Source organism: Oncorhynchus gorbuscha, linkage group LG10 (assembly GCF_021184085.1).
Source record: "Oncorhynchus gorbuscha isolate QuinsamMale2020 ecotype Even-year linkage group LG10, OgorEven_v1.0, whole genome shotgun sequence".
Classification (NCBI taxonomy): Eukaryota; Metazoa; Chordata; class Actinopteri; order Salmoniformes; family Salmonidae; genus Oncorhynchus; species Oncorhynchus gorbuscha.
In genome coordinates this window covers 5523098-5545429 of record NC_060182.1, presented here as the reverse complement: position 1 = coordinate 5545429, position 22332 = coordinate 5523098, and the positions used below count along the sequence as shown (strand labels likewise).

Below are 22332 nucleotides of genomic sequence, written 5' to 3'. Positions count from 1 at the left end.
ACAAGCGGAGTAGATGTGCGTGTTTGGTTTGTGTGTGTCCCTGCTTCCTGTGCTGTTGTTGTTGGACTGGAGGTTGCATATCACATGACATCAGAGTAGATTAGACTAAGTCATGTATTGAAACTGACACAAGCTACCTAATCTCAACATCATCATTGCTTAATGCTACACAAAATGGCCTCTGAGGATCTAGGGTGCCCCCCACACATAATGTTAACAGCTAGCACCCTATGCCCTTGACAGTGCACTACTTTTGATGAGAGGTCTATGGGCTTGGGTCAAAAGTAGGGCACTATATAGGGAAATAGGGTGCCGTTTTGGATGAATTGGCTGTATTCATTCACGCTACTATTGCTCTACTACTGATCTGTATTCACCGGACTGTTTCATTCTGAAATCCTTCTGCAACGAAATCCCTCAAATCCTTGCCAGTCATTTTTTTTTGTTTGATCAGAGAATGATGAAGTGGTAGTCATTCCCAGCTTCAGCTAACATATTTAGGCTAATCTCTCAGAACACGCTGTCATGTTATTGGCTCAGTACTGCTGTTAGATTTAGGCTACATAAAAACATATTTTTTGGGGTGTGTGTGTGTGTGTGTGTGTAGATTGTTAAATAAGTTTTTATAAATAAAATAATTTGCAACCATGCAATAATGACTAAATGTGATTAAACTACTAACAGCTTTGTCCTTCCAGATAGTCACTAGTCAGTTAAAACCTGACTGCCAATTATGGGATGTTTATCCTGTGCCAGGTTTGGATTAAACCATGGCGACGGCGTTGGGAGATTAATGTGTGAGTGAGTAATGGGGGAGTGATTGGAATGAATAAACCATCATGATGCCTTAAAAGCCTGGAGGAGGAGGAGGAGGAGGAGGAGGAGGAGGAGGAGGTGGTGGTGGAGGAGGAGGAGGAGGAGGTGGAGGAGGAGGAGGAGGAGGTGGAGGAGGAGGAGGAGGAGGAGGAGGAGGAGGAAGAGGAGGAGGAGGAGGTGTGTGTGTGAGGAGGTGCTTTTTAAGTGTGTGTCCGTGTGTGTGTGTGTGTGTGTGTGTGTGTGTGTGTGTGTGTGTGTGTGTGTGTGTGTGTGTGTGTGTGTGTGTGTGTGTGTGTGTGTGTGTGTGTGTGTGTGTGTGTGTGTGTGTGTGTGTGTGTGTGTGTGTGTGTGTGTGTGTGAGCATGTGTGTGTGTGTGAGCATGTGTGTGTGTGTGTGTGTGAGCATGTGCTTTTTAAGTGTGTGTGTGTGTGTGAGCATGTGCTTTTTAAGTGTGTCCGTGTCTCTCTACGTGTGTGTGTGTGTGAGCATGTGCTTTTTAAGTGTGTGTCCGTGTCTCGCTACGTGTGTGTGTCCGTGTTTAGTAATAGAAACCTGCTGTGTGGGGGGGGGGGTGGTGATGTGCTAATGGCTAATAGAGCCATAACATTGAGGTTACTAGGAGGATGTCCCAGAAGGCACCCTATTCCCTATATATAGGGCACTAATTTAGACCAGGGCCCCAAATACAGTACAGTATGAAGCTAGGCAGATACTGATTCTCCAATAGAAATCTCCGATCATGCTTTGCGGGCGACGTCATGACAACATAGGCTAGCTAAGCTCACGGGCAGAAACACCTCGTCGGATGGAACGGTCGCTCCGCGCCGAACTGTGCATGTCCATGCAGTTAAATCGAAAGCCTCTGGGGGTTTTTAACTGATTTTTTTCCCCCTTAAACTCTGTGGTTTCAGAAGTGTCATCGAAACATGTTCTAAAGATGGACTGGGTTGTATTTTATTGAAGAGCTACTGGCTGCCTGGCTGGTTGTGTGTCTTCTAGGCTAGCCTTGTGACTCTAGTAGTAGTAGTAGTAGTAGTAGTAGTAGTATCGTGGGTTGTATTTTATTGAAGAGCTACTGGCTGCCTGGCTGGTTGTGTGTCTGCTAGGCTAGCCTTGTGACTCCATTAGTAGTAGTAGTAGTAGTAGTAGTAGTAGTAGTAGTAGTAGTAGTAGTAGTAGTAGTAGTAGTAGTATCGTCGGAGTAGTACTGGCTGGTTGTGTGTCTGCTAGGCTAGCCTTGTGACTCCATTAGAGTAATGTGACTGGTGAAGTAGCTACTGTTATCTCAGGCCCTGAAGGCCACCTTCTCTTTCTCTCTCCTTCCCTCCTATTGCTTTTTCCCTCCATTATTTGTTGTTTGTTTGTTCTGCCGGGAGGATCGTGGTGATTGATGTGGAATTGTTTCCAGCCTCACCTGCCCCTTCACACCCTCACAGTACTATTCTCTCAGAGTATTCAGTCACCAAGGCAACCGTTTATGTCAGGCACACTGAGAGTCTGCTGGGGTTTTTTCACTACGGACCGACAATACATTACATTATAACACTTCCTTATTATAGAACACGCTACATTATAACACTTCATTATTATAGAACACGCTACATTATAACACTTCATTATTATAGAACACGCTACATTATAACACTTCATTATTATAGAACACGCTACATTATAACACTTCATTATTATAGAACACGCTACATTATAACACTTCATTATTATAGAACACGCTACATTATAACACTTCATTATTATAGAACACGCTACATTATAACACTTCATTATTATAGAACACGCTACATTATAACACTTCATTATTATAGAACACGCTACATTATAACACTTCATTATTATAGAACATGCTACATTATAACACTTATAGAACACGCTACATTATAACACTTCCTTATTATAGAACACGCTACATTATAACACTTCATTATTATAGAACACGCTACATTATAACACTTCATTATTATAGAACACGCTACATTATAACACTTCATTATTATAGAACACGCTACATTATAACACTTCATTATTATAGAACACGCTACATTATAACACTTCATTATTATAGAACACGCTACATTATAACACTTCATTATTATAGAACACGCTACATTATAACACTTCATTATTATAGAACACGCTACATTATAACACTTCATTATTATAGAACACGCTACATTATAACACTTCATTATTATAGAACACGCTACATTATAACACTTCATTATTATAGAACACGCTACATTATAACACTTCATTATTATAGAACATGCTACATTATAACACTTATAGAACACGCTACATTATAACACTTCCTTATTATAGAACACGCTACATTATAACACTTCATTATTATAGAACACGCTACATTATAACACTTCATTATTATAGAACACGCTACATTATAACACTTATAGAACACGCTACATTATAACACTTATAGAACACGCTACATTATAACACTTATAGAACACGCTACATTATAACACTTATAGAACACGCTACATTATAACACTTATAGAACACGCTACATTATAACACTTATAGAACATGCTACATTATAACACTTATAGAACACGCTACATTATAACACTTATAGAACACGCTACATTATAACACTTCATTATTATAGAACACGCTACATCAGGGTGGCAGGAAGCCTAGTTGTTAGAGCATTGGGCCAGTAACCGAAAGGTTGCTAGATCAAATCCCCCGAGTTGAGAATGTCAAAATCTGTCGTTCTTTCCCTGAACAAGGCAGTTAACCCACTGTTCCCCTGAACAAGGCAGTTAACCCACTGTTCCCCTGAACAAGGCAGTTAACCCACTGTTCCCCTGAACAAGGCAGTTAACCCACTGTTCCCCTGAACAAGGCAGTTAACCCACTGTTCCCCTGAACAAGGCAGTTAACCCACTGTTCCCCTGAACAAGGCAGTTAACCCACTGTTCCCCTGAACAAGGCAGTTAACCCACTGTTCCCCGGTAGGCCGTCATTGTAAGTAAGAATTTGTTCTTAACTGACTTGCCTAGTTAAAGTTCTTTATTATAGAACATATGACAGTTCATTAAATATAGCATATTAATAATAATATATGTCATTTAGCAGACGCTTTTATCCAAAGCGACTTACAGTCATGTGTGCATACATTCTACGTATGGGTGGTCCCGGGGATCGAACCCACTACCCTGGCGTTACAAGCGCCATGCTCTACCAACTGAGCTACAGAAGGACCACATGTTAAATGTGTATGTTATTGTTTGAATGCCTCTAACCTATCGTTGCCACGGTACCTCCTGCCACGGTACCTCCTGCCACGGTACCTCCTGCCACGGTACCTCCTGCCAGAGTACCTCCTGCCACGGTACCTCCTGCCACAGTACCTCCTGCTACGGTACCTCCTGCCACGGTACTAACTCCAAAATGGAGGCCAACAATAGGACTTCTTAGCACGTTGCTCTTGATTCCCTGAGGGAAATAGGTTGTTGCCTGTCAGGTCAGTGAATTCAAGGAACAAGCGGAGTAGATGTGTGTGTTTGGTTTGTGTGTGTCCTACACCCTGCTTCCTGTGCTGTTGTTGTTGGACTGGAGGTTGCATATCACATGACATCAGAGTAGATTAGACTAAGTCATGTATTGAAACTGACACAAGCTGCCTAATCTCAACATCATCATTGCTTAATGCTACACAAAATGGCCTCTGAGGATCTAGGGTGCCCCCCACACATAATGTTAACAGTTCATTATTATATAAATGCTACACTATTACATTATTGTAGTTCTTGTTTTCCCCCCACTAATTCAGTTTGGTAATTTATGAGAATTTATCTAATTTTGGAGAATATTACTGGGGGGAAAAATGGCTTTTTAGTTGTTTTTTTGCTCTGAAAACAGGCCATTTACTCAAGACAGAAACCAAACATTTGCAAATGTTTAAAATCCAGATGAAGGGTTTTAATTCAACTGATCTGAATAGTGTAGCCGAGCCCCACATGGTGTTTCTGTTGTTCGGCGTCTGTAGCACCTGTGGTGGGTCTCCCACAGCAGAGCTGGGATTAGGTCTTAGAGCCGCAGTATCACAGCATAGTTCCGGTCCCTCACACCTCCAGGACAGACCTGTGATACAGGGTGAGAAATGGATTTTGGCCCGTGTACTGTGTGTGTCTCTGTATATAAGGTGTGTGTGTGTGTGTGTGTGTGTGTGTGTGTGTGTGTGTGTGTGTGTGTGTGTGTGTGTGTGTGTGTGTGTGTGTGTGTGTGTGTGTGTGTGTGTGTGTGTGTGTGTGTGTGTGTGTGTGTGTGTATATCAGGTGTTTGTGTCTCTATGGCCCAGCGGTCGTCGTGGTAACTCATCATTAGGTGATTAATGGTAGCCGTGGCGACTGCTGGGCTGTAATCAACCCTGGTGTTTGTGTTGAAGCTGAAAACAAGAGCAGCTGCCCTGTCAGTTGGTGTACAACACACACACACACACACACACACACACACACACACACACACACACACACACACACACACACACACACACACACACACACACACACACACACACACACACACACACACACACACACACACACACACACACACAGTAACACACACACACACACAGTAACACACTGCGTACACACACACACACACACACACACACACACACACACACACACACACACACACACACACACACACACACACACACACACACACACGCAACACACACACACACAGTAACACACTGCGTACACTCACACACTCACACACACGCAAACACACACACACACACTCATGCACACACAGTAACACACTGCGTACACTCACACACTCACACACTCAAACACACACAAACACACACACACACACTCACACTCACACACTCACACACACACACACACACACACACACACACACACACACACACACACACACACACACACACACACACACACACACACACCTTATATACAGAGACACACACACACACACACACTGCGTACACTCACACTCACACACTCCAGATAACAAGCTGCGGTCATGTCGAGGAATAGTCGTACTCGTGTCAACCATGTCACTGTATTCTGTCAAAAGCCACTCCTCTCATCCTCTAGTTTCTCTCCTTCATCTTTCCTGTAAACACACTGCATGAGCTATCTCAGGGTCTGTAATAACTATTTCTAGGTGATCTCAGGGTCTGTAATAACTATTTCTAGGTGATCTCAGGGTCTGTAATAACTATTTCTAGGTGGTCTCAGGGTCTGTAATAACTATTTCTAGGTGGTCTCAGGGGGACTGTAGTATCTATTTCTAGGTGGTCTCAGGGGGACTGTAGTATCTATTTCTAGGTGATCTCAGGGTCTGTAGTAACTATTTCTAGGTGATCTCAGGGTCTGTAATAACTATTTCTAGGTGATCTCAGGGTCTGTAATAACTATTTCTAGGTGATCTCAGGGTCTGTGATAACTATTTCTAGGTGGTCTCAGGGGGACTGTAGTATCTATTTCTAGGTGATCTCAGGGTCTGTAATAACTATTTCTAGGTGATCTCAGGGTCTGTAATAACTATTTCTAGGTGATCTCAGGGTCTGTAATAACTATTTCTAGGTGATCTCAGGGTCTGTAATAACTATTTCTAGGTGATCTCAGGGTCTGTAATAACTATTTATAGGTGATCTTTAGTGGTAAATAGCAAACAGGGGCCAGTAAGAGAAGTGTGTGTGTGTGTGTGTGTGTGTGTGTGTGTGTGTGTGTGTGTGTGTGTGTGTGTGTGTGTGTGTGTGTGTGTGTGTGTGTGTGTGTGTGTGTGTGTGTGTGTGTGTGTGTGTGTGTGTGTGTGTGTGTGTGTGTGTGTGTGCATTGCAGGCATACTGCTATTAGGGTTCTGTGCTGTATGGCTGTGTCTGAAATGCTTCTCTATTCTATATCGTGAGTAGAGCAGGTTTAATGATGATGTTGACGAGAACCTTCGTTGTAGCAGTCAGCCTGAATCACAGGTTTTCTCACTACCATAACAGGTAAAATCATAGCATGAGTCCCAATTACCACATTATTCCCTATAAAGTGCAGTAATCCTATGGGCCTGGATCAGAAAGTAGTGCACTATATTTGGGACACAAGTCTTTTCCTCTACTCGTTCACAGCAGTGGATTGGTCAGGCCGTGTTCTCTCCTCTACAGCTGCCGTTTCACATTAAAGATAGAATCCTTAAAGACATGCTCCACAACATTGGCCGACTACTAAGATTTTATTTTATTTTTAAACCTCCCGAACATGTTGCTTACATTATCCATAGACAAACGTTGGCAGTAGAATGGCCTTAGTGAAGAGCTCAGTGACTTTCAACGTGGCACCTTCAAAGGATGCCACCTTTCCAACAAGTCAGTTTGTCAAATTTCTGCCCTGCTAGAGCTGTTATGGTGCTGTTATTGTGAAGTGGAAACGTCTAGGAGCAACAACGGCTCAGCCATGAAGTGGTAGGCCACACAAGCTCACAGAACGGAACCGGCGAGTGCTGAAGCAAGGAATTTGTCTGTCCTCTGTTGCAACACTCACTACAGAGTTCCAAACTGCCTCTGGAAGCAACGTCAGCACAAGAACTTTGTCGGGAGCTTCGTGAAATTGGTTTCCACGGCCGAGCAGCTGCACACAAGCCTAAGATCACCATGCACAATGGAAAGCGGTGTGAAGCTCGCCACCATTGGACTCTGGAGCAGTGGAAAAGTGTTCTCTGGAGTGATGAATCACACTTCACCATCTGGCAGTCCGACGGACGAATCTGGGTTTGACGAATGCCAGGAGAACGCTACCTGCCGCAATGCATAGTCCCAACTGTAAAGTTTGGTGGATGAGGAATAATGGTCTGGGGTCACACAGCAGAGCCAGAGAGAGCAATGGGGATGTGCAGGTTGACTCATAAACAGTGTTTATATTGGGTTATAACAATACATTCAGAAAATATCTATAAATGTATAATTCTTGTTCAATTTATATATATTCTACATTGAGGTTTTTCTTTCGTTTTGTTTCGGCTATCTGGTATTAATGCCTAACTTTATGCTCATCAAATAGCCTACAAAAATAACTCTTAATCACAAAACGCTTTTGTGAACGGACAGAGCAATTTTATGTCTCTTCACTGAGATGAGAAGGACAACGTCGGAGTTTAATTCAATATGAGAAAATCTGCGAAATGGAGAGTTGAAAATAAAGAGAAGGGAGGGTTGAAAACAAAGAGAAGGGAGGGCCAGAAAAGTATTGTTTCTGGAAAGATGTGGTGAAATGGTAAAACAGGATGATAGCAGTGCCTGTGTTGTGTGGCGCTATACAAATTCGACAGTCACAAGACGGGAACTTCAAGTAGTCTTATGGGACGTCCAGGGAATTGTGTTCAGATGGGTTAAATGGAAACTGAAATCTGGACACAGACTGTAGGCCTATAAACTCTATCTGCATTTTTGAATGTGCAGTTAGGGACCGACCGTCTGTAGAGTTGCTGCCCCGATGCATCGTAAAAGCTGATTAATATTTCAACCACAAAATATGTATCTTATCAGAAACACATTGGGTCATTTTCACAGCTTTCTATTTCCTCATAACTGGTCAAACTGAAGTCATTTGGACATTTTGCCCAGAATTTTTTTTTCTTCCTCAAATGTTTTGATTTGAAGTTATTGCATTTTCTCCCCGGTCCCTAAACGTCTTTGCTCCACAAAACAAGCAGACATGACAGAGAACCTCACCAATGTCAACTAGATTGAAGCATTCATTCTATAATTTATGACATTATTCTGGTGAGTAAGAGTTTATTTAGTCTTCTAGGTTAACGTATAATGACAGAATAGAACAGAACACGCAACGTAGTCTGTAATTTTCCGAGACTGATTTTGGCTCGTGAGCACTACTTACAGAACTACTGGCTAAAAAGTAGACATGAATACCGTACGATCCCTTTAATTGAAACCATAACAAAGCAGAACCCCACCCCTGTTTTGGTAAACAGCTGAGGGATGGGCCTGGAGAAATGTAACCGCTCTCAAATTCAGAGTGTGTAACCTTTTATTTAACTACGGCAAGTCCGTTAAGAACACATTCTTAATTTACAATGACGGCCTACCGGGGAACAGGGGGTTAAACTGCCTTGTTCAGGGGGCAGAACGACAGATTTGTACTTTTGTCAACTCGGGGGATTCGATGAAGCAACCTTTCGGTTACTGGCCCAATGGTAGGCAGAGCTATGGATACAATGACTGACCATTCATGATATCAACATTATAGTTTTAACAATTGTTTTGAGGATATACTATGTTAACTGTCACATTGTTTACAAACAGTAGAGTAAAAAACAAGCTTAAATTGTGCTCTGACGGGGTGGTACGACGGTTGAACTAAGCTCACAAGGCATTTACAGGTTATATTATTCAAGAATCAATTAATTATTTATAATTCATGTAGAACAAAAATGGATGTAGCATTCTAGCTTCAAAGACATGTTCCGGGGAACTTTTATCAACTAGTATCTTTTGAAATGTATTTATTTAATTAGTTTACTCCGGCGTTGTACTGGATGAGTCGTTATGTAGTATATCATCTATGAGCAGAATGGCTGTTTTACCTCAACTAGCCCAGGATGAGTCATTATGTAGTATATCATCTATGAGCAGAATGACTGTTTTACCTCAACTAGCCCAGGATGAGTCATTATGTAGTATATCATCTATGAGCAGAATGGCTGTTTTACCTCAACTAGCCCAGGATGAGTCATTATGTAGTATATCATCTATGAGCAGAATGGCTGTTTTACCTCAACTAGCCCAGGATGAGTCATTATGTAGTATATCATCTATGAGCAGAATGACTGTTTTACCTCAACTAGCCCAGGATGAGTCATTATGTAGTATATCATCTATGAGCAGAATGGCTGTTTTACCTCAACTAGCCCAGGATGAGTCATTATGTAGTATATCATCTATGAGCAGAATGGCTGTTTTACCTCAACTAGCCCAGGATGAGTCATTATAGCCCAGGATGTGTAGTATATCATCTATGAGCAGAATACTGTTTTACCTCAACTAGCCCAGGATGAGTCATTATGTAGTATATCATCTATGAGCAGAATGGCTGTTTTACCTCAACTAGCCCAGGATGAGTCATTATGTAGTATATCATCTATGAGCAGAATGACTGTTTTACCTCAACTAGCCCAGGATTCCCTAGTTTGAGAGTGACTTTCTGGAAGCGTTTTTTTCCCCCACACGTGGGCCAACACCGTCGCTGCAGCCCCTTGCCATTTGAGTAACCTCTAGCAAGATGCACACACAGCCGAATGAGCAATGTCGCGGTGCACACGTGTGACATGATATGTAATTGTCGGGGAACACTTTTGGCTTCTGAGAGCAAATTTTAGAACTAGTGACTAAAAAATAAATAAAAGTACAGGAGAATATCTTACATGGGATTAAACATGACTAGCAGACAGGAGCAGATTGGTGACACAACTAGGAGACAACAGCAGATTGGCGACACGACGAGGAGACAACAGCAGATTAGCAGCACGACTAGGAGACAACAGCAGATTAGCAGCACGACGAGGAGACAACAGCAGATTAGCAGCACGACTAGGAGACAACAGCAGATTAGCAGCACGACTAGGAGACAACAGCAGATTAGCAACACGACTAGGAGACAGCAGCAGATTAGCGACACGACTAGGAGACAACAGCAGATTAGCGATACGACATGACTAGGAGACAACAGCAGATTAGCGATACGACATGACTAGGAGACAACAGCAGATTAGCGATACGACACGACTAGGAGACAACAGCAGATTAACGACACGACACGACTAGGAGACAACAGCAGATTAGCGATACGACATGACTAGGAGACAACAGCAGATTAACGACACGACACGACTAGGAGACAACAGCAGTTTAGCAGCACGACTAGGAGACAACAGCAGATTAGCAGCACGACTAGGAGACAACAGCAGATTAGCAGCACGACGAGGAGACAACAGCAGTTTAGCAGCACGACTAGGAGACAGCAGCAGATTAGCGACACGACACGACTAGGAGACAACAGCAGATTAGCGATACGACATGACTAGGAGACAACAGCAGATTAGCGACACGACACGACTAGGAGACAACAGCAGATTAGCGATACGACATGACTAGGAGACAACAGCAGATTAGCGATACGACACGACTAGGAGACAACAGCAGATTAGCGATACGACATGACTAGGAGACAACAGCAGATTAGCAACACGACATGACTAGGAGACAACAGCAGTAGTCAGCCCAGACAGAGACTAGACCAAATAGACTGCAGGCATGGCAGGAGACAAACTGAGCCAGTCTCGGCACTAGACCTCGTTCCAAATGCTATTTGAAATCGTTTACTACTTAAACTGTGCTTCATTGAGCTTGTTTGGCACGATGGATCCAATAGATATCAAAAAGTGTCTGAACCAAGGTCTGCTCTGCTCAGCAGCCCAGCAGAGGCCTCTAGACTGTGGGCCCTGTAGCAGCTCCTCCCTCCCCTGCCACTCGTCTGTCAGTGAAGAGCCCAGCAGTGTGCTGCACAAGGAAAGCCCGTGGAACTATTGTGTGTTCCAAATGGCGCCCTATTCCCTATACAGTGCACTACTTTTGACCAGAGCTCATGACAGAGAGGGGATGTTGTCATGTTGAATTAGTGGTCCTTCTGTAGCTCAGTTGGTAGAGCATGGCGCTTGTAACGCCAGGGTAGTGGGTTCGATCCCCGGGACCACCCATACGTAGAATGTATGCACACATGACTGTAAGTCGCTTTGGATAAAAGCGTCTGCTAAATGGCATATATTATTATTATATATTATTACCCTGTTCATTAACAGCTCCTTTTTCCTCTCTCTCTTCTTCTTTCTTCACAGCTTTTCTGGAACACTGGGGCTGTTGGTGTGGCTGAATTTTCCCTGGATTTGATTGGTCAATTCAGAAGACTGAAGCCCAGGCTGACAGTCTACCTTTCACGGAGGCCCAGCCGTGAGAGGACTGAGGAAGGCACGTGGCGAATCATGACCGCGGACAAAGACAAGCCAGACAGAGAGAAGGACAGGGACAGAGACCGAGACAGGGAGAGGGACAGAGAGAGGGACAGAGACCGGGACAAGAGGGACAAAGCGTCCAGGGAGAGCGAGAGCTCACGACCGCGCCGCAGCTGCACGTTGGAGGGCGGAGCTAAGAACTACGCCGAGAGCGAGGACGAGGATAACGAGAACAGGGGAGGGGCCGGGGCAGTAGGCGGGATCAACATGGGGATGGGGGAGGAGTCAGGGAAGAAGGGAAAGAAGAAGATGATCAAGAAGAAGTCGAGGTATGAACGGATGGAGAACGGGGAGATCACTTCCTTCATTACTGAAGACGACGTTGTTTACAGACCTGGCGGTAAGTCAAATTCTTGTTACGTTATAAAAGTCTCTTCGTCTGTTTGGCAACATATGTCATCGTGTAGTGTTTGTTTTTCTCCTGAAAGAAGCCTCAGTCCCAGGAGATACAAGCCTAGGCCTGTAGACAAGTACGACGCCACATTGAACAAATACAACTTTATTGTTCAATGCGAATTGTACATTTAACATTTAAGTCATTTAGCAGACGCTCTTATCCAGAGCGACTTACAAATTGGTTTACATTTGTATTTACATTGCTTTTATTTTCCATTTGTCTAATTGGTAGCAGACAAGTTTGAGACACGTTCCTCAAATCGCCATAATTCCAGAGATAGAAACATGACATTAGTTCCTCTTTGAAGTTAGGTTGTTTTTTGTTATTGTTGCTAGGTAACGTTTGAAGTTAGGTTGTTTTTTGTTATTGTTGCTAGGTAACGTTTGAAGTTAGGTTGTTTTTTGTTATTGTTGCTAGGTAACGTTTGAAGTTAGGTTGTTTTTTGTTATTGTTGCTAGGTAACGTTTGAAGTTAGGTTGTTTTTTGTTATTGTTGCTAGGTAACGTTTGAAGTTAGGTTGTTTTTTGTTATTGTTGCTAGGTAACGTTTGAAGTTAGGTTGTTTTTTGTTATTGTTGCTAGGTAACGTTTGAAGTTAGGTTGTTTTTTGTTATTGTTGCTAGGTAACGTTTGAAGTTAGGTTGTTTTTTGTTATTGTTGCTAGGTAACATTTGAAGTTAGGTTGTTTTTTGTTATTGTTGCTAGGTAACGTTTGAAGTTAGGTTGTTTTTTGTTATTGTTGCTAGGTAACGTTTGAAGTTAGGTTGTGTGCCCCCCTTTTTAAAATGCTATGTAGCGTTAGCTTTCTCTAGTTGGCTGTACCTGGAAGATGTTACACATCGATATTTGACTGGAAGTTGTACCTGCTCCAAAACCCCTCCGGTAGTTTCCATCCTATAGCTTTGTTCTCCATCTTCATTTTGAAATAGTGAGCCAACGTGTTTTCACCACTTCTATTTCCATGTCTGATCAAAACTCATTTTCTCTCGTCTCTTTACAGCAGACGTGTAATGAGCAATATGCTTTGGAACATAAAATCGCAATATAGAATCGTGAGAATCTCAAACACATATTATCACCATACTTAAGTGCTGATACGATATCATATTGTGAGGTTCCCTGGCCGTTCCCAGTCATTATTGATTAGCATATTGATCCAGAGTGGAGCCGCGGTCTAAGACACTACAGAGACGCCCTGGTTCGATTCCAGGCTGTAGCACAACCGGCCGTGATTGGGAGTCCCATAGGGCGGCGGGACAATTGGACCAGTGTCGTCCGGGTTCGGCCGGTGGAGGTCGTCATTGTAAATAAGAATTTGTTCTTAGCTGACTTGCCTAGTTCAATAAAGGTTAAATGTAAAATAGAATGAAAAATATTGAAGTCTGCCTGTTCTGTTGTATGGGATAGTATTTTTTTCCAAGAGCGATATTGAGTTGTTCTGTAGTATAGTATCTTTAGAGGGAGACTAGGTAGGAAACGTCTCAAATACCATCCTATATCTTTATATAGTGCATTACTTGACCAGTTCCCTGGTCAAAGGTTGTCCACTATGTAGGGAACAGGGCACTATTTGATACACAGTCATAACCTTTTCCCCGGCAGTAAACACGACCTCTTCTTCACCTGCTGTTTCTAAATCGGTTGAACACCAAACTGAGGGGGGGAAATGTCCAAACTCTGCTGTCTGTACTGAGGGAGGGAGGGAGGGAGGGAGAGGGAGGGGAGAGAGGGAGGGTGGTGGGAGGGCGAGGGAGCGAGAGGGAGGGGAGGGGGGGAGAGAGGAAGGGGGTGGGAGGGGAGGGAGGGGGAGAGAGGGAGGGAGGAGGGAGCGAGAGGGAGGGAGGGGGGAGATGGAGGGAGGGAGGGGGGAGAGAGGGAGGGAGCGAGGGAGGGAGAGGGAGGGGAGGGGGAGATGGAGGGAGGAGCGGAGGGGAGGGGAGGGAGGGAGGGAGGGAGGGAGGAGAGGGAGGGGGCGGAGGGGAGGGAGGGAGGGGGAGGGAGGGAGGGAGGGAGGGAGGGGGAGGGAGGGAGGGAGACTGAGAAAGAGACCCATGCAGTTTTCTCTCTGTTACAGTGGAATCTGGCTCAGCTAGTCTGCCCCCGTCATCAATGGCATATCTTTAATTTATCAAGCAGGAAGGGAAAGGTCAAGTAGCTTCACTGTGGGCGCTGCCATGCTTAGTTATTTAACATGAACACATACATTATTGCAGCCCATGTGTTGTTATTTCCCTTTTAAGAGATGTGACGTGGCTGTCGAACGCCCCTCCCCCAGCCACCCCTTGGTAATAATCTTGTTCACACCATTATCTTTCTGTTAGTATCAGTAAGTCCTTGAAAAAGCCATGGCTGTGTCCGCCAGAGAGAAGCCTTGTTCCTGACAGGGAACCTTAAAACATACACAACATTGAACCTTAAAACACACACAACATTGAACCTTAATATACACACACAACATTGAACCTTAAAACACACAACATTGAACCTTAAAACACACACAACATTGAACCTTAAAACACACACAACATTGAACCTTAAAACATACACAACATTGAACCTTAATATACACACAACATTGAACCTTAATATACACACAACATTGAACCTTAATATACACACAACATTTAAAACACACACAACATTGAACCTTAATATACACACACAACAGGGACAAAGTTTTCTTTCTCTGCATTTAATGTTGATTAGAGAGAGATTTTAATGTTGAATAGGGAGAGATGAGAAGAGACTGACGGAGAGAGACTGAGGGAGGGAGAGGGGGAGCACACAGAGAGCTACACAGAGAGAGGGGGAGCTACACACAGAGAGAGGGGGAGCTACACAGAGAGAGGGGGAGCTACACAGAGAGAGGGGGAGCTGGAGAGATTTTAATGTTGAATAGGGGAGATGACAAAGAGACTGACGGAGGAGAGACTGAGGGAGGGGAGAGGGGGAGTGACAAAGAGAGATTTTAATGTTGAATAGGGAGAGATGAGAAGAGGACGGAGGAGAGACTGAGGGGGGAGGGGGAGCTACACACAGAGAGAGGGGGAGCTACACACAGAGAGAGGGGGAGCTACACAGAGAGGAGAGAGAGGGGAGCTACACAGAGAGAGATTTTAATGTTGAATAGGGAGAGATGAGAAGAGACTGACGGAGGAGAGACTGAGGGAGGGGAGAGGGGGAGCTACACACAGAGAGAGGGGGAGCTACACACAGAGAGAGGGGGGAGCACACAGAAGAGGGGGAGCTGAGAGGGGGAGCTACACAGAGAGGGGGGAGCTACACACAGAGAGAGGGGGAGCTACACAGAGAGAGATTTTAATGTTGAATAGGGAGAGATGAGAAGAGACTGACGGAGGAGAGACTGAGGGAGGGGAGAGGGGGAGCTACACACAGAGAGAGCTACACACAGAGAGAGAGCTACACACAGAGGGGAGCTACACAGAGCTACACAGAGAGAGGGGAGCTACACACAGAGAGAGGGGGAGCTACACAGACAGAGATTTTAATGTTGAATAGGGAGAGATGAGGAGACTGATGGACAGAGCTGAGGGAGGGGAGAGGGGAGCTACACACAGAGAGAGGGGGAGCTACACAGAGAGAGGGGGAGCTACACAGAGGGTGGGGGAGCTACACAGAGAGAGGGGGAGCTACACACAGAGAGAGGGGGAGCTACACAGAGAGAGGGGGAGCTACACAGAGAGGGGAGCTGACAGAGAGAGGGGGAGCTACACAGAGAGAGGGGGCGACACACAGAGCGAGGGGGAGCGACACACAGAGCGAGAGATGGGGAGCGACGCACAGAGAGCGAGAGGGGGAGCGCACAGAGAGAGGGGGAGCGACGCACAGAGAGCGAGGGGGGGTGACAAGGGAGAGAGCAGGGAGAGGTGGAGCGACAGAGCTGGAGAGAGCGGGGGAGCGACAGAGAGAGGGGGGGGGGGGGAGCTGACAAAGGGAGCTGGAGAGCGAGGGGGAGTGACAGCTGGAGAGAGCAAGGGGGAGCGACAAAGAGAGCTGGAGAGAGAGGGAGGGGTGACAAAGAGAGCTGGAGAGAGCGAGGGGGCGACACACAGCGAGAGCGAGGGGGAGATCTGGAGAGGCGACAGAGCTGGGGAGCGAGGCGGAGCAACAGAGCGAGGGGGAGCGACAGAGCTGGAGAGAGCGAGGGGGCGACAGAGAGAAGGGGGTGACAGGGAGCTGGAGAGAGAGGGGGAGCGACAGAAGAGAGAGCTGGAGAGGGGAGCGACAGAGAAGCTGACAAAGAGAGCTGGGGAGAGGGGGGTGACAGAAGGGAGCTGAGAGAGAGGGGGAGTGACAGAGAAGCTGGAGAGACTGAGGGGGTGACAAAGAGCGCTGGAGAGAGCAAGGGGGAGCGACAGAGATCTGGAGAGAGCGAGGGGGAGCGACAGAGAGAGGGGGGTGACAGAGAGCTGGTGAGAGAGGGGGAGTGACAGAAAGAGAGCTGAGAGAGCGACAGAAAGCTGGAGAGAGAGGGGGGGTGACAGAAAGAGAGCTGGAGAGAGCGACAGAAAGAGAGCTGGAGAGAGAGGGGGGAGCGACAAAGAGAGCTGGAGAGAGGGGGAGCGACAGAGAGAGAGCTGGAAAGAGCGACAGAAAGAGAGCTGGAGAGAGAGGGGGAGCGACAGAGAGAGAGCAAAGCTTAGCTCAATGCTGCTTTGTCTCCTGTTCAACCGTGCCGACAGTCAAAAACCAAGTCACAGGTTTTCTTTCTTTTTGCCAGAGAGAATATGTGTATTTTCCAGAAAAGTGATCATAAACTCGCAGCAGTTCTGTTAAGATATTTATGTTCCCTGCTTTGAAACCATCTCCTGCAACAGTGCTGCATGGTACAATCAAGATGTATTGTAGTTGGGTAGCCAGCCTAGACTACTGTTCTAATGTTGTTGTAATAGGCCAACTTGTTTCTCCTGTGTTTTATTACCAGGGTTTTGTTTTTCATTATGTCATTAGGTCAACCTTTAAAAAAAACAAAGCCAGACTAACATTTTAGTAACCTAGTTAGGACTGTAACATTTTAGTAACCTAGTCAGGACTGTAACGTTTTAGTAACCTAGTCAGGACTGTAACGTTTTAGTAACCTAGTCAGGACTGTAACGTTTTAGTAACCTAGTCAGGACTGTAACGTTTTAGTAACCTAGTTAGGACTGTAACATTTTAGTAACCTAGTTAGGACTGTGACATTTTAGTAACCTAGTCAGGACTGTAACATTTTAGTAACCTAGTCAGGACTGTAACGTTTTAGTAACCTAGTCAGGACTGTAACATTTTAGTAACCTAGTCAGGACTGTAACGTTTTAGTAACCTAGTCAGGACTGTAACATTTTAGTAACCTAGTCAGGACTGTGACATTTTAGTAACCTAGTTAGGACTGTGACATTTTAGTAACCTAGTTAGGACTCTCATCTCAGTTGTTGAGTGACATGGGCGAGGAGCTTGGTGTGTAAATGGGAAGGTGCACACAGTCAGAGATCTGTAATATAATGATGAGATGCTCATGTCTCCGTCCGAACAATGGCAGTCGTTGTCCCAAAGGCTGGAAGGCAGGTGACAAGCATAGATTTTGGTGTGAGTGAAACCTCTCGCTTCGCCTCTTCCTCTCTGACGGCACAGAAGGAGCGAAGGAGACAAGACTAAGAAGACAACATGAGACCAAGGAGCCAGTAAATGAGACTAAGGAGCCAGTAAATGAGACTAAGGAGCCAGTAAATGAGACTAAGGAGCCAGTAAATGAGACTAAGGAGCCAGTAAATGAGACAAGGAGCCAGTAAATGAGAAAGCCAGTAAATGAGACTAAGGAGCCAGTAAATGAGACTAAGGAGCCAGTAAATGAGACTAAAGCCAGTAAATGAGCCAGTAAATGAGACTAAGGAGCCAGTAAATGAGACTAGGAGGAGCCAGTAAATGAGACTAAGGAGCCAGTAAATGAGACTAAGGAGCCAGTAAATGAGACTAAGGAGCCAGTAAATGAGACTAAGGAGCCAGTAAATGAGACTAAGGAGCCAGTAAATGAGCCAGTAAATGAGACCAAGGAGCCAGTAAATGAGACTAAGGAGCCAGTAAATGAGACTAAGGAGCCAGTAAATGAGACTAAGGAGCCAGTAAATGAGACTAAGGAGCCAGTAAATGAGACTAAGGAGCCAGTAAATGAGACTAAGGAGCCAGTAAATGAGACTAAGGAGCCAGTAAATGAGACTAAGGAGCCAGTAAATGAGACAAGGAGCCAGTAAATGAGACCAAGGAGCCAGTAAATGAGACTAAGGAGCCAGTAAATGAGACTAAGGAGCCAGTAAATGAGACTAAGGAGCCAGTAAATGAGACTAAGGAGCCAGTAAATGAGACTAAGCCAGTAAATGAGCCAGTAAATGAGACTAAGGAGCCAGTAAATGAGACTAAGGAGCCAGTAAATGAGACTAAGGAGCCAGTAAATGAGACTAAGGAGCCAGTAAATGAGACAGTAATGAGGAGCCAGTAAATGAGACTAAGGAGCCAGTAAATGAGACTAAGGAGCCAGTAAATGAGACTAAGGAGCCAGTAAATGAGACTAAGGAGCCAGTAAATGAGACTAAGGAGCCAGTAAATGAGACTAAGGAGCCAGTAAATGAGACTAAGGAGCCAGTAAATGAGACTAAGGAGCCAGTAAATGAGACTAAGAAGACAACATGAGACCAAGGAGCCAGTAAATGAGACTAAGGAGCCAGTAAATGAGACTAAGGAGCCAGTAAATGAGACTAAGGAGCCAGTAAATGAGACTAAGGAGCCAGTAAATGAGACTAAGGAGCCAGTAAATGAGACTAAGGAGCCAGTAAATGAGACTAAGGAGCCAGTAAATGAGACTAAGGAGCCAGTAAATGAGACTAAGGAGCCAGTAAATGAGACTAAGGAGCCAGTAAATGAGACTAAGGAGCCAGTAAATGAATAAGGAGCCAGTAAATGAGACTAAGGAGCCAGTAAATGAGACCAAGGAGCCAGTAAATGAGACCAAGGAGCCAGTAAATGAGACTAAGGAGCCAGTAAGCCAGTAAATGAGACAGTAAATGAGACTAAGGAGCCAGTAAATAAGGAGCCAGTAAATGAGACTAAGGAGCCAGTAAATGAGAGCCAGTAAATGAGACTAAGGAGCCAGTAAATGAGACTAAGGAGCCAGTAAATGAGACTAAGGAGCCAGTAAATGAGACTAAGGAGCCAGTAAATGAGACTAAGGAGCCAGTAAATGAGACTAAGGAGCCAGTAAATGAGACTAAGGAGCCAGTAAATGAGACTAAGGAGCCAGTAAATGAGACTAAGGAGCCAGTAAATGAGACTAAGGAGCCAGTAAAAATAAGGAGCCAGTAAATGAGACTAAGGAGCCAGTAAATGAGACTAAGGAGCCAGTAAATGAGACTAAGGAGCCAGTAAATGAGACTAAGGAGCCAGTAAATGAGACTAAGGAGCCAGTAAATGAGACTAAGGAGCCAGTAAATGAGACTAAGGAGCCAGTAAATGAGACTAAGGAGCCAGTAAATGAGACTAAGGAGCCAGTAAATGAGACTAAGGAGCCAGTAAATGAGACTAAGGAGCCAGTAAATGAGACTAAGGAGCCAGTAAATGAGACCAAGGAGCCAGTAAATGAGACTAAGGAGCCAGTAAATGAGACTAAGGAGCCAGTAAATGAGACTAAGGAGCCAGTAAATGAGACTAAGGAGCCAGTAAATGAGACTAAGTAGCCAGTAAATGAGACTAAGGAGCCAGTAAATGAGACTAAGGAGCCAGTAAATGAGACTAAGGAGCCAGTAAATGAGACTAAGGAGCCAGTAAATGAGAGGAGCCAGTAAATGAGACTAAGGAGCCAGTAAATGAGACTAAGGAGCCAGTAAATGAGACTAAGAGCCTAAGGAGCCAGTAAATGAGACTAAGGAGCCAGTAAATGACTAAGAGCCAGTAAATGAGACTAAGGAGCCAGTAAATGAGAGACTAAGGAGCCAGTAAATGAGACTAAGGAGCCAGTAAATGAGAAGGAGCCAGTAAATGAGACTAAGGAGCCAGTAAATGACTAGGAGCCAGTAAATGAGACTAAGGAGCCAGTAAATGAGACTAAGGAGCCAGTAAATGAGACTAAGGAGCCAGAATAAAATTGGAATATCGCTTAATAACATACATTTGAATGAATTGGAGATATGGCCCAGCCCTAACACAGAGTACGTCCCCCCTGTCTGTCTCGTCTGTCTGCTCAGCCGTGTGATCCCTGAAAGATGGGAGCATCTCTTTCTGCAGTAATGCTTAGTGTGCATTGAATGGATGGGGAATGGAGACGAGACGACAAGGAGATGACAGGATACGTGTGTTCTCCAGTCTGACGGAAGGGTGGAAAGGGGAGACTGGCAGGTAGCTGAGGAGGACAGGCAGTCACACACACACACACACACACACACACACACACACACACACACACACACACACACACACACACACACACACACACACACACACACACACACACACACCCTCCCCACTGAGCGGCGACCTGTGCGATCGATCGGGGCTTTGAGTAGCTCTTCTCCAGCCAGCCACCTCTGAAGGATATTCTCTATACACACTCCAGCTGACACACACACACACACACACACAGTACCGCTCTGCTATAGGCGATCAATAGGCGACATCCTGAAAGACACACACACACACACACACACACACACACACACACACACACACACACACACACACACACACACACACACACACACACACACACACACACACACACACACACACACACACACACACACACACACACACACACATCACCTTTGTCCTCAGTCTTTGCAGGCTAAGCTAACATGTCCACTGTAATAAGGAGCCCTACTGTTGCAGTGTATCTGTCTGCTCAACTAGCTAATGGAAACTACCCGCCTTCCGTCTCTCCTCTCCAACATGGCCGCCTCCCGTCTCTCCTCTCCAACATGGCCGCCTCCCGTCTCTCCTCTCCAACATGGCCGCCTCCCGTCTCTCCTCTCCAACATGGCCGCCTCCCGTCTCTCCTCTCCAACATGGCCGCCTCCCGTCTCTCCTCTCCAACATGGCCGCCTTCCGTCTCCCCTCTCCAACATGGCCGCCTCCTGTGAATAAACGAGACAGTTGAATCGTCTTAAGGGAGGCGGTGAAAGGTTTTCATTATGAGGATGTAGGGGTGTAACAGTACACCTGTTCGTACAGAGACCTCAGGTTCGGTCCGCACTGTGAACCCAAATGAATACGTTAAACTATGTAATACGATTCTAATTCTTATTTGGCTCATTTCAAACCGTTCTTTAATGAGGCGTAGCCGGGAACTAGTTCTGTTCAACGGCGAGTGGTGGGGGTCGATATTTTAATTTTTTATTTAACTCGGCAAGTAGGTTGAGAACAAATTCTTAGTTATAATGGCGGACTACCAGGATAAACCAGGATAATTATTTGTTTTAATCTCCAGTTTGGTAACATTTAGGCTTCCCAGTGTAGATGACAATGGAGACGGACAGAGAGAGTATGTCTCCATTAGTCAACCAGAATAGCCAATGGAGCTGCCGAACACCTCAAATATCTTGTCCACGCATTTACGTCGCCATCACCCCGGAATTACTGCCACCAAGAGGGAAACGCACAACAACAACTTGGTCTCCCCTCTGCACTCGGGCAGCACTTGGAAGCTGATTCTAACTGGCCCAAAGACATTACAGGAACGATAGATATGTTTATAGTAGCCTGTTCTCCGTGGTCGAGAGGAATCGAGGGTTTCAGCACCACCGGTGAATGTTCTCGAGCCACGTTACTAACTTCTCTCACTCGCACCTGTTCCAGCAAACAGAAACACCTTGCTCTATAGAAGCAAGCTAAACGCTGAAGTTGTCGTGGAATTGACCAATGAACCCCGTGTTGGGTTTACTACAGATGGATGGACCTCCAGGGCTGCTAGAGAGGGGTTTACTACAGATGGATGGACCTCCAGGGCTGCTAGAGAGGGGTTTACTACAGATGGATGGACCTCC

General features: G+C 45.2%; 1 protein-coding gene across 1 annotated transcript in view; it reads left to right on the top strand.

Annotated features, from left to right (window-relative positions):
* Window positions 1-22332, top strand: part of LOC124045399 (arginine-glutamic acid dipeptide repeats protein-like) — a 277031-nt gene that overhangs the window by 64059 nt on the left and 190640 nt on the right. The window contains 1 exon segment of the mRNA XM_046364695.1: window positions 11738-12251. Within this exon segment, the coding sequence (XP_046220651.1) occupies window positions 11882-12251 (370 nt within the window). The 5' untranslated portion in view covers window positions 11738-11881.